General features: G+C 35.2%; 2 protein-coding genes across 2 annotated transcripts; both read right to left on the bottom strand.

Annotated features, from left to right (window-relative positions):
* Positions 1-157: 157 nt before the first annotated feature.
* LOC148837091 (extracellular calcium-sensing receptor-like) lies at positions 158-4,633 on the bottom strand. Its single transcript, XM_088914267.1, has 6 exons — positions 4,494-4,633; positions 3,859-4,153; positions 2,729-3,544; positions 1,932-2,159; positions 1,266-1,389; positions 158-1,071 (listed from the first exon to the last, which is right to left on the bottom strand). Exons 1-6 carry the CDS (start codon positions 4,496-4,498, stop codon positions 158-160), a joined length of 2,382 nt encoding a protein of 793 aa, XP_088770393.1. The 5' UTR covers positions 4,499-4,633.
* A 2,805-nt stretch (positions 4,634-7,438) lies between these two features.
* LOC148837090 (extracellular calcium-sensing receptor-like) lies at positions 7,439-12,940 on the bottom strand. Its single transcript, XM_088914266.1, has 6 exons — positions 12,741-12,940; positions 12,223-12,514; positions 11,010-11,804; positions 9,696-9,923; positions 9,065-9,188; positions 7,439-8,346 (listed from the first exon to the last, which is right to left on the bottom strand). The coding sequence occupies exons 1-6, from the start codon at positions 12,938-12,940 to the stop codon at positions 7,439-7,441; spliced, it is 2,547 nt and encodes an 848-aa protein (XP_088770392.1).
* Between the last annotated feature and the right edge of the window lie 395 nt (positions 12,941-13,335).

Here is a 13,335-nt window from a genome sequence, read left to right as displayed (position 1 = left end):
ATGATTTTTGTGCATTCTGTTCTTGTTTTTCACAATAGGTATGGCTACGCCTTATATTTTGTTTTTATTAAATCATTTTATTCAATTCACTAACCAATGTGTACAACTAAAATATTTTGAAAAGTACTTTTCCCTCCTTACACTTCTCATATTAGATTTATTGTGATTTTGAAGGCTTCTTACCCATCAAATGTCTCTTTGTGTTCATGTCAGGATTTAATATTATCATGTAACATTTTTGTGCAAAAATACAGAACAGCAAACCAAAACTTGATGCTAGAATAGCAAATATTTCCACAGCCACTGTGAACTTCCCAGGAGAGCTGATATAAGCTGGGATAAAGGTGATCCAGACTGCACAGAATATGAGCATGCTGAATGTAATGAATTTGGCTTCATTGAAGTTATCAGGCAGCTTCCGAGCCAGAAAAGCGAGTACAAAGCACAAGGCAGAGAGGAATCCTATATACCCTAACACAGCACAAAAACCTACTGTAGAACCCAAGTCACACTCTAAAATTATTTTTTCTTTATAATATTTTGTATTGTTTTGAGGAAAAGGAGGTGATATTGTCAACCAAAGAACACATATCAATACCTGTACTAGTGTGAAAGCAAGAACACTTAACCGCTGCTGTGTGGGGCCAAACCATTTCATAATGTTATTGCCTGGCAGTGTAGCCCTAAAGGCCATTAACACCACTATTGTTTTCCCCAGAACACAGGAGATGCACAGGACAAATGTGATCCCAAATGCTGTGTGGCGCAACATACAGGACCAGTCAGAGGGCTGGCCAATGAAAGTAAGTGAACAGAGGAAACACAGTGTCAAGGAAAAGAGCAGAAAGAAACTCAGTTCAGAGTTATTGGCTTTAACAATGGGAGTATCTTTAAATCTAAAGAAAACAGCTGCTGTAACAAAAGCTAAACATGTTCCCAGTAAAGCAAATGCAGCTAACAGAATTCCCATGATTTCACCATAAGACAGAAATTCAATGTCCTTTAAGATGCACTGGTCTCTCTGATCATTGGACCAGTATTCCAGAGGGCACTTAGTACAGTCAATGGAATCTGAAAGAATAAATACAAATCTACCGTTAATAGAAAAAAAAATCTGAGTATACATTCAGATTGATGTTAATGTCACTTACTGTACATGAATTAGGAATTAACTTCTGTGTCCAATAGAAGTTTTTCCTGGGACTGCCTGCTCAACTGAAATATCTTTTAATGTGTTGTTTCATAATTTGGGGTTTTGATCTTACCAGTTTGGTTACTAATTTCTCCTTCAGCACATGGTACACAGTCAAAGCAGCAGACGGGCCTTCCCTTCTGAACAGCCTTCCGAGTGCCTGGAGGACAGCTCTCACTGCACACTGACACAGGCGCCTTCGAATATCATAGAAAGATGCAAAATATATTTTGTATCTGAATGTTTTAAAATGGTAACAGGACTTAAATAGAGCATTCCAGTTGCACCAATTAAGTTTTAACAGAAACTCAGTACTAAAAATAATATTTTACTGAAAATGTTTTTTACCAGAATATCTTGATTTCATGTGTGTCCCAGTAGGGGCAAGAAGAGGCAGCAGTCACAAAGACTTTACAAGCGCAGTACAATAGAAACAGACAAACAAACGACTCAATACAATTGAGTATCAGAAATTCAGCAGTGTGAAGGCATTCCTAATTTTCTTAAATAAAATACAAATCTCTTTGTAACATTTTTATATATTCAGAATAACTGGGTTTTGTGCCAGTAACATCTTATATACAGTACCACTTCATCACCATGAAATATTACTGGGATCATATAAGCATTCAGCTATAAAATTGACTTCAATTTACAGTACAGTACATGTGCAGAGAATAAATAGATGAGTCTGCTTCATCAGCAGATAGATTGATATTGAATGGCAGATGAAGACTACCTGATCTTGATCGCCTGCCCAGACAACAGAAATGTTGTTCATTGTAAACCGCTGTCCTGCTGGCAAAGACGCATCGTAATATCCAACTGTCACAAACTCAGTATCTCCTTTGTTATTTAGCTGCCAATTAACTAATTCATATCGTGCTGCAGGATCTCCATTTTCATCAAAAGACACTCTTTCCCCCGTTTTTGTTGTAAAGCTTACATTTTTCAGGTAATGAAGCACCTAGGTTAATCAAATGCAATTGTGAGTTAAGCACCATTTATATTTTAGGATCTTCTCATAAATGATATTTCACTTTGAGAGCTAATTTACTTCTATACTGTGGTTCAGTCGGTATAAAGAGAGAATTGGGATTTAGTGCTGAGCATTTTCCCTGTCTCTGTAGTGAATGTTGTATTCAGTCTAAGCCTGTAAAAGATATTACAATCTTTTTTAAATACCTAGACAGCAGCATGGAGTAGTAGTCGAGGCTCTGGACTTATAACTGAATAACTTAAGGTTGCAACTATGAGTGGGACAGTACCCTTAAGCAAGATATTTCACTTAGTGTGCTTAAGTATATTGTAAATCTCAGTTGTATAAATGGATACAAATACAAGTTGATTTGGACAAATGTTTCAGCCAAACATTAATAAGATGTGCATTTTCTCACCCTTTAGCACTAAATGTATTTGCCACTAGAGCATAAAAAAAGCAAAGGCAAGAATGACACTGTTTAGGTAGGTCAATAACTCCTGGAAATTGGGTTACAATTACAATAATTGCAATAATAATATGCTGATTATTATTACCTGCCATGGTTCGATTTCCATCTTGTCTGGGCATGTTGTATTGAAAACAGGAACTTGTCCGTTTTGGCAGTTGAACAGGTCATGCAGTGCATGTGCTACTGCATACACTGCTTTATAAACATTGTGAGGGATTCTCATCTCTGTTGTATCAGTGTATGGGTTATTCACATCTCTTAAGTTCTCAGACCCTGTACATCGTTGCACACTGTCACCAGCTCCTTGTTCAGTCAGGCTGCAGCTGAAGACCGTTTCCCAAAATGTCTTTAATATTCTGTTTTCAGGGTCAGTAGATGGGTGGACACTTAGCAGAAAATCATCCAGACCTTTTATGACTGTATTATCAATTGCAAATCCAATGGCACCTCCCAGAACTTTATAACTTTCATCGTTTGCCAGGCTACTGGCAGTAATCCAAGATTCACTGCCAACCCATTGCAATCCCGTCACGTTGTGAAGGATCATTTCTTGTAGCAGCACTAACATTTCTCCCTGTGCCAGAAAAGCTACGACAATCTTTGATGTGGAATTCGTTATGACTTGTATAATTTTGCGAATTTTCTCTATCGGATCAGTCCTCGATAAGGCCTCTGAGTATTCTACACATATCCCTTCTTGTTGTGCGATTTGAACAAATGTAGCCATCCCATTGTTGCCATAGTCATCATCACTTCTAATGGCCCCAACCCAGGTCCATCCAAAGTGCTTCACCAGCTGAGCCAGAGCTCTGCTCTGATAATAGTCACTGGGGATGGTTCTGAAGAATGATGGGAATCTCCTTCTATTGCTCAGACATGCACAGGTAGCAAGGTGACTGATCTGAAAATATAGCAATAGGAGAGGGATAGGAAGACAGAAAGATAAAATAGGTTTGATTATTTAAAATTTATTTTACAGATCAAGTTTACCTCAATATTTTATTTACATCACATTTTTGTAATGTAAAACAATAAGATGTTCCAAATCCACTTGCAAAACATCATATTTTCTAACATGCAAATTAAATAGAAATACTGGCTATTTTTTATTTTCTTTTTTGTGTGTTTTGTATGCCAACTCTGGAAGTTTCTCATTAACCTATTTAGTTGTAAATCTAAGATGACTGCTGACTGGAATATTAAAACAAGTCTTACCACTGGCACACAAAAAGGTCCAATAGTTGTGGCAGTTGCAATGTTTATGGAGGATGAGGACTGGCCTATAATAGCATGAACATTTGGTGGTTTGATACAGGAACTTTCAGACAAAGGTCCTTCTTCCTGGCCATTTATTAGATCCAAGGCAGCTCCAACAGATGCAGGAATAGTATTACAAACACTGTGGATCCTGTAGCCCAAGGAAACACCTGGTAGCAGTTCTTTATTGTTGTTTATTTCATGTATTGCAAAGATCATGGTTTGGGCAAACTTAAATTCTCTGAAATGTGTGCTGAAGATGTAAGAACATACAAAGACCTCATAATAAGAATTTATATTAAATGTTTATATTTTTATAGGGTGCATGCATTACACAATAATTTTAGCCATTTATACCTGCATTTAAGATCTGATAATCTGATGTTGTATAAACATGCCATTTTGTTTTGAAATAAAAAAAAAAAAATTTCTTCAGCAAGACATTTTCCATGTTCTGTATAGTTATGTTTGCATAGGTAACAAACACAATCTGCCAAAATATCACCACACTGCTTACTCACCTGCTGTTATGATTCATAGTTTTAGTATTGAATTCCTGCAGTGAATATCCTATACCTATGATCTTAACTTACCCCATGCATTCCACATTTTCTGGAATGTTTCTGAAGTCCGGGTTAATACCTGAACGATCTGTGTTTATCGAAAATATTCCACCTATGACAATGTCTCCATCCTTTGAAAATGCAGGCGTCTTCCATCTGCCAAGCAGCCTGCAAATGGGTTGTTTTGCTGCTGTTAAAAGAGCAATCATGACAACTTTCAGGAGTAACATTTTTAAATGCCCTTCAAATCTCAAAGTATGCATTTGCTCTGCTTTTTATACTGTTCTTTAGGCTACTGCTCCCACGTGCCGAGATACACATCATATGGAATTCATGTTCTCATCAAAACAGTAACTCTCAAAGGTGAGTTGTGTGTCATGTGCCTGCTGATTAAAAACCAACAACTTAGTTTTGATCATAATCTAGCTCTGACTGTCCAGTCTTTTTTGGAACTTTTTTGGAACAACATTTAAGTTTGGAAAAGTAAAGCTTTCAGCTGATTTTATTCCATTGCTTCCTTTAATGAGCATGTGAATTTTAAATAGGTCACAAAACGTTCAGGTACATTTTAATTTACTCTTGTTTAATTTTATGTAATGTAATATTTTGCATATGATTTCACTTAAAATTGTCTTTAAATATGTGTTGCTTCAAAAATGTCAGCAAGTAAACCCTAAGAACTTCTCTCATGTGCTGACCTTCTGGGACAAAACTTTGAAAATCAATTAATCAACCAAACAACCAACCAACCAATCAATCAAAGTTTGAAGATGTTTGAAAAAGTTATACACTAGAATAAAAGTGTTTCCTCTTTACAAAACATTAATTTTCTCACATTAGTACACAAAGTTCCTCACACAGGCACATAATCCTTTGAGATACATAGGGCAGCAATATCAAATATGGCTCTGTCTGCCATTTTCAGTTTGTTTTTAAAGTGTCTCATACATCATCACAAGGCGGCTTATGTTAATATTGCTGTCATCCATAATATTCCACACATTTACATTGCTAGTAAATTTAAATACAGCTCAAGGTCCTTCCTCGATTCTGCACACTTATGCATTTTTCCTTTTATGTCAGTGAATTTAATTGTGCTTCAGTGTCAGCAAAGATGTTCTAGGGAAAGTATTTGGTAATAAATGAGGCCACCTGGACACAGTTTAAGGAATACAATGTAATTGTCATGTCATTCGCCAAACCGCTTTATACCATACAGTGTCACGGGAAGACAGGGTACACCCTGGACAGGGCGCCAGTCCATCGCAGGGCAAGTGGAACTTGGGGTCATACACGGGGACAATTTGGAGGCCACATTAAAGGCCGAGAAGGGAAATTTTTCCCAGACACCGGGATAACTCCCTACTGTTATTGAGAAATGCCCGGGGATCTTTAATAACCACTGAGAATCAGGACTTCGGTTTAACATCTCATCCGAAAGATGGTGCCCACTACAGTATAGTATAGTGTCCCCACCACTATACGGGGCATTAAGACCCAAATGGACTGCAGGGTGGGCACCCCCTACTGGCCCCACTAACACCACTTCCAGCAGCAACCATAGCTTCCCAGGAGTCTCCCATCCAGGTCCTGACCAGGCTCAACCCTGCTTATCCTCAGTGGGTAGCCAGTTGAGAGCTGCAGGGTGATATGGCTGCTGGCTTTTATAATAAAGATACAAAATAAAATATGATTTCTGAACAATTTTTTTTATTATTGGAGAATGTTAAATGACAATTAAAATACTATTTTAAAATACAGATGACAGCTTTTTAAAGTAACAGCATGTTTTTATTGGTTCATACTTTTCTTAACACATTGTTGTGCTGAAAATTTAACATCATTACATTATTGTGGAATTTTGTTTTTAAATTATATATATAATATATATATTAATCTTTAAACATAAATGTGTAGAGTATATTAAAATCTAATGCTCATTATGTTATCAAAAGCTATTTATCTGGTCCAGAATGAGCTATGAGCCACCTACTGTACAATTTGCGAATTCCAGTACAAGCCTAACTTAACCCTTATCCCTCACAGCTTTTGATCATGGCTCCATCAAACAGGCCTCAGGCAAACACTAAGCCATTAACAAACTTATCTGGAATATCTAGTCAGTTTGTGGGTTTAGATGTTGATTTAATCCTGACTTTTTTGTTTAATTAAAAAATTAATTATATAGCTTGAATGTTTCTAGAAATATGTACCCATACAGCCGCAATATTTTTAATAAGACAATAGAGGTATTTTTTAATTTGCACTTATTTGTAATTACCGAAATAAGCATTTTCATGTTAAAAATGCTTAATATCCATTTCAGATGAGCTTTAAAGAAGAAGTTAATTCAAAAGATTCCTAAAAGCAGTACCTCAAGAAGAGTGTTGCCATTGTGCAAGTTCAATAAGCCACCATTTGTGTTATTTTAGTTCTTGTCATCTTCTAACTCTAAGATAAGTGTACATTTTTCAATTGTTTTCAAATTTAAAAAGTGTGATAACAATTTTAAATTCAGATGTATATTTTTCTTAACCAAGGAAAGTTAGATTTAATAGTATTTTATGAATGGAAGCTTTTACATACTTTGCACTTAGCATTACATAATTAAAACACATGTGTGTTTATGCTTTGTCTTTTCAGATAAACCATAATGGAAGATGAGCTAGAGATCAAATTTATGAAGCTAGGTATTAGGGAAATAGTATGCACTATTATTTTTTTTCTTTTTATTGCATATACTGTACATACAGTATTTGTGCAGATGACCGATACTTTAAACAATGCACAAAGAGCAACTATTTACTAATATGTGTGTAGAGACCCAATTTTATTGACATTTTAAATATATAATTTGTGATTGCTAAGAACATACAATAACAGGTGTAGAAAAAAAAGAATCTTACAAATGAATGAATAAACAAGTAATTCAAGCAATTCAAGGATGAGTAAACATATGCCAGTTGCATGTTTTGTTACTTATTGGGCATTTTGCCCATCAAATGTTTTTTTGTGTTCTTCTTGGGTTTTAATAAGATAATGTAACATTTGGGGGCAAAAATACAGAACAACAGCCCAAAACTTGAAGCTAAAATAGCAAATATTTCGACAGCTACTGTGAACTTCCCAGGGGAGCTGATATAGGCTGGGATAAAAGTGATCCAGACAGCACAGAATATGAGCATGCTGAATGTAATGAATTTGGCTTCATTGAAGTTATCAGGCAGCTTCCGAGCCAGGAAAGCGAGCACAAAGCACATGACAGAGAGGAATCCTATATACCCTAACACAGCCCAGAATGCACCTGCAGATCCCAGGTCACACTCCAGAATGATTCTGTCTTTATAATATTTTATGTTATTGTTGGGAAAAGGAGGTGATATTGTCACCCAAAGAATACAAATCAAGACCTGTACTAGTGTGAAACCCAGAACACTTAAACGCTGCTGTTTGGGCCCAAACCATTTCATAATGTTATTGCCTGGCAGTGTAGCCCTAAAGGCCATTAACACCACTATTGTTTTCCCCAGAACACAAGAGATGCACAGGACAAATGTGATCCCAAATGCCGTGTGGCGCAACATACAGGACCAGTCAGAGGGCTGGCCGATGAAAGTAAGTGAACAGAGGAAACACAGAGTCAATGAAAAGAGCAGAAGGAAACTCAGTTCAGAGTTATTGGCTTTAACAATTGGAGTATGTTTATAGTGAAACAAAATTATAGCAACAGCTAGAGTGAAGCATGCTCCAAGCATTGAAAAAATTGATAGGAGTATCCCCAAGGTTTCTTCATACGACAGGAATTCAGTGTCCTTCAAAATACATTGGTCTCGGTTTTCATTGGACCAGTATTCTAGAGGGCACTTGTCACAGTCAAGAGAGTCTGTATAAAACAAAAATATGTGCAACAATTAGCATTATATCATTTGTATGACATTGTGCATAAGATGATTTCTGAAATATCGGTGGCAAATGTTGGGGGGAATAATTTTAAAACATACTCATAGCATAAATCTAAAAACCTCTACCGCTTTTCATTTTTCTGTTCACAGTTTCTCAGTTTTTAAATTATATGCAGTCACCATCTTAAGTCCCTGTTTTTCCAATGAGACTGTGTTATGCATAAGCATCAGTAAAGCACATTCATGTCAGTGTCAGCAAGATCACCACCTTTCAATTAAATATGGTGTCTTTAACTTAAAATGAATAGTTTTGCTAAACAACTGGTATGGTGCAGTTTATTCTCCATATTTCACTCGCATTCCGTGGGTTCTATAGCAAGCTGATATATCATCTTTTAAAAAATGGAATTAATGGGATTTAACCTACAATAATATGCTTAATGAGTATACAGTACTTAATTAAAGTGTATCATAAGTCTCTGAGGATCTCTGTTGGAAATCTGAGGCGTTCAATTTTGCCTCAGTGGCCATATGATATGTACCTGTACTTTTTCTCATTTTTTTTGCCTTTATTGTAAAAACGCAAAGATTCCCGTGTATGTTTTTCACTGAGCATGCCGAGGTACAGGAGAAAAACGAAGAGAAAAAGAAAAAAAGGAGCCTTTTTGTTAATTAATTAGAGATATTATTTTATCTCACCTGTTTGGTTACTAATTTCTCCTTGTGCACACTGAACACAGTCAAAGCAACAGATAGGTTTTCCTTTCTTAATTGCTTTACGTGTCCCTGGGAAACAGGTTTCGCTGCAGACAGACTGGGGTACCTTAAAAAAAGGAGATGTTTTCAGTGGGAAAAAAAAAACCATACATTCTAATTAAAGACTGTCCTGTGATTTTCTTTTGAAACATTAAAAATTAAACAATCGTGAAATTTAGAAATGTGAATATTGCAGCCATGATATATTAGTTTTTATATTTTAATGTTGACTTAAGGAAAAAATGTCCTGCTCTGTAAATGTGCTTCCTGTTTTTGATTTCCAAGTAATGGCAAACATCTACTATTCTAATCCATTCTGAAATCCATACTAAATGTAGATGAATGTTAAATTAAATTAAATCAGGATATTAAAAGCATGATGTAAACATTTTCCCACTCTTTTCCTTGATTTCTTAAATATCTCAATATCTTGTATAATATTTTTTTCAATCTGCTTTGGAAGAATTTACTGTTTATTTTCCATGTTGGAAAAATCAGAATGAACATAAATGTAATTTTAATATACCCTTTACGATAAATACAGAAAATAGAAATAAGACTTTAAATCCTTTACTTTATCCTGACCATCCCTCCAGACAATTTTAATGTTATTCATTTTAAACCGGTGGCCATCTGGAAGATGCGTGTCATAATATCCAACAGTGACAAATTCAGCAATGCCATTATCATTTATCTTCCAGTTTACTAAATCATATCTTGCTGCTGAATCTCCTTTCTCATCGAAATAGACAGCTTCTCCAGTCCTGGTGGTGAAATTAATACTTTTCATTTGGTTCAGTACCTGTGGAAAGGTTCATGGAAAGAGAACTTTTACACAAATGTAAATTTGACATATAAATGAAACAGCAAAGCTTTAAATTGTGTTGCAAGTTTGTTTAATCTAGAAATTGAATAAATTAATAAAAAAATTATGAATGATATGATGATAATAAACCAATTTCATATTGTTTACAAAATCCAAACCCAAACTGTATCCAGATCCACCTAACCCAACCCTACACCAGGGGTTATTTGCCTAAGACAGATGGATAGAGGTACATCAATGGCTTAACACATGTCTTAGCTACTGCTTTTCCAACCACTAAACCAAACTGACTGTTTGCATGTTTATACCTGTATTTTACAGTTACAAAGAGATTTTTACTACAACATAGGTAAGTCTTTTGTAGCAGAATAGAAGCTTCCACCTTTCCAGGTCCTCTGCTTTCTTACAATCGTTACATATTTTATTTATTTTGTTGTAAAGTGTACTAGGGTAAAAAGCATAATTATCATAAGCAATAGTGTTCTTCGATGAATAAGTGATCCTTTAGGCTAAAGATAAATAATATAGGATAATTTTCATGACTTCAGAAACAAGGTTGTGTAAAGTAATGGGAAATGCATTTTTATTTAATGATATTTCACCTTACCAAAAGTTTTCAAGGAACAAATTATGATTGTAAATTGATGGATGGGTGTATATATTTCTACTGAAAGACCTTGAAATGAATACTGAAATATTAAAATAACAAAAGATAATAAAGGAAAGCCTTCTGTATTTAATGGTCCATCATAATCAGAACGTTTTTGACAATGAATTGATCCCAGTTTTAGTGACACTTTTATAATGCATTTGTACTGTAAAATTTAGGAATTAAAGATTTTAAACCCAGGGCAATGTTTTAATGTCCATATAAGACATGACCCAGAAATTGATAGCGATTCTTAAAAGATGTATCATTCAATTTTTGGGTAAAATTAAATTTCAACCTTTTATTTTTAAAGCAATTTTTTTTCTGAGAGAATATTCATTGCAATAATAAAGAAATATAACAACGTGCCAGTTTTCTTTGCCAAAACGTAAATATGCAACTGGAGAACGTACCTGCCATGGCTCAATGCTTATTTTGTTTGGACATATTGTATCAGAGCATGTGAGAAGTTCATGCAGCGAGTGAGCAATGGCATACACAGCTTTATATACGTTATTGGGGATCCTCATGTCGGATACGTCAGTGTATTCATTATTCACTTGGCTTAAATGCTCAAATCCAGTGCATGTCTTTGTCACTATTGACTTGTTGTAAGTGTTCAGGCTACAGCTGAAAACAGTCTCCCAAAACTCCTTCATAAATTGGCTGTTAGGTACAGCTGAAGGACTGAGGCTCAGTAAGAATTCTTCCAGATCTGGTATTGTTGCTTTTCTAAAGGCAAATCCAATTGCACCTCCAAGAAGTTTACTCCCTTCGTTAGTGGCGAGATTTCTGGAGGTAATCCAAGACTCGCTGCCTATCCACTGTACACCTGTCACATTTTGCTGCAGCATTTCTTGTAGTAACATTGACATCTCCACTTGGGGTAAAAAGGCCAGGATAACTTTAGATGTGGAATTTTTAAGAGTTTTTAAAATTCTATGAATTTTCTCTCTTGGATCGGTTTTATAAAATGCCTCTGAATATTCAATGCAAATTCCTTCTTGCAGTGCAGCTTCCATAAATGTAGCCATCCCACTGTTGCCATAGTCATCATCACTTCTAATGGCTCCAACCCAGGTCCATCCAAAGTGCTTCACCAGCTGAGCCAGAGCTCTGCTCTGATAATAGTCACTTGGAACTGTTCTGAAGAATGAAGGGAATCTTTTTCTGTTGCTTAAGCATGCACAGGTAGCAAGGTGACTTATCTGCGTATGAAATAAGCAACATAATGTATGTACCGTACAGTTTTTAGATTTTTTTGTATTGATATAGTAATTTGATTTTTATTCATTGCTATATTGAAATAGTAAGTCTATTTTATTTCGAAATTTCTCTTCAAAAAAACCCAGAAAACAGTATTTTAAGAAACACGTTCTCAGAGTTCAGAGTCATCGAGAGTTTTTTAATTATAATGAAATGTTGAATTATTGTGGCATACATTTCTATTTCTACTAGCTAGACTTAAATTTCAATTTAACATTCTATGTGACATGCTATTGTATATGATGTTTCTGTATGACTTTATGATTGAAAATACAAGGGAAATAAAAATATTTCAAAAACATTTCAAAATAGATAAGCTTAATTGATTAATTTTAACAGAAGGTGTAAGACATTTCTCACCACAGGAATGTGAAAAGGGCCGACAGTTGTCGCTATTCCAATAGTTGATGATGATGAAGACAGTCCTATTATGGCAGGGACAGTCGCTGGTTTGGTGCAGGGCTCTTCTGATAATGTTTCATCTTGACTGTTCACTAAAGCCAGTGCTGCTTTAATGGCCAGAGGTGTGGAACCACAGGTATCAAATATCTTATAGCCCAGGGTAACATTTGGAAGCAGGCTGGAGTCTTTGTTTATTTCGTCTATAGCAAAAATCAATGTTTGAGCAATCTGAATTTCTCTGAAATTCAATCTAAAGAAGGAGAAAAACAAGGAAGACATTTAAATTTTGACTGCCATAACAATTGCGAGATTTAATTAGTTAAGCAATACTGATATTTTATAAACTATAGAAAGACATGAATATCTGAACAATATTTATTTAAAAGCAGAGCTGCATTTTATGTGGTATAAAGATAAAAAAACAGGAACACAGTTGCCAAGAACATTTTTTTAAAGATTTGGAGGGTTGTACTTACCCATCACACTTGAAAGCTTCTGAAAATGTATTGAATGTATATTTCACATTTTGTAAACGTTTGTGAAATGATAACATCCCTCCTATGACAATGTCACCATCTTTTGATAAATCAGGGATTTCTGGTCTTCCTCTCAGTGTACAGACATGCTCCTCTGCATTTGCTAGAAAAGAAAATATCACTACTTCTAGAAACAACATTTCAACAGTTTGCTGGGTGTGTTCAGAAAGCCTTCTTTATGGGTTTATATAGCGGTTCAGTCCCCAGGGTGCTTGAGTCATTAACAGTTAAAGCTGAGAGTATCAGCATATCCTTGCAAATGTATTGAGATATAATTGAAGAAAAAACTCTGCCTGAGAAGAAAAGATAATGTCTGTGGGTTCTAGGTTAATGACAATATATAATTTCTTCCTGGAAATTTGAACTTAAAGCTCATTTTATGTTTTATGTTTAATGATACTAATAATGTAATGTAATGTTACTGTAAACAGTAATGTTGCATCATAGTAATACATGTTTGTATTGTGCCTTTAAAAGCAGTCTTTTCAAAGTTCTTTACAATACATAAATAAACAAAAAGCACATTACACAATAA

Source organism: Atractosteus spatula, chromosome 4, assembly GCF_055471065.1.
Source record: "Atractosteus spatula isolate fAtrSpa1 chromosome 4, fAtrSpa1.hap1, whole genome shotgun sequence".
NCBI classification, from domain to species: Eukaryota; Metazoa; Chordata; class Actinopteri; order Semionotiformes; family Lepisosteidae; genus Atractosteus; species Atractosteus spatula.
The sequence above is the reverse complement of the archived record's forward strand: the minus strand, read 5'-3'. Positions and strand labels throughout refer to the sequence as shown.

What these genes read in the sequence shown, in the direction of transcription:
- LOC148837091 (XM_088914267.1), bottom strand. An exon ending in TGGAAATCGAACCATGGCAG is followed by an intron (nt 2,160 to 2,728) that starts GTAATAATAATC and finishes TGATTAACCTAG; the next exon opens with GTGCTTCATTACCTGAAAAA. An exon ending in AGAAATTAGTAACCAAACTG is followed by an intron (nt 1,072 to 1,265) that starts GTAAGATCAAAA and finishes TTATTCTTTCAG; the next exon opens with ATTCCATTGACTGTACTAAG.
- LOC148837090 (XM_088914266.1), bottom strand. Translation starts at nt 12,940, where the DNA reads ATGTTGTTTCTAGAAGTAGTGATATTTTCTTTTCTAGCAAATGCAGAG. An exon ending in GCCCTTTTCACATTCCTGTG is followed by an intron (nt 11,805 to 12,222) that starts GTGAGAAATGTC and finishes TTTCATACGCAG; the next exon opens with ATAAGTCACCTTGCTACCTG. An exon ending in TAAGCATTGAGCCATGGCAG is followed by an intron (nt 9,924 to 11,009) that starts GTACGTTCTCCA and finishes ACCTTTCCACAG; the next exon opens with GTACTGAACCAAATGAAAAG.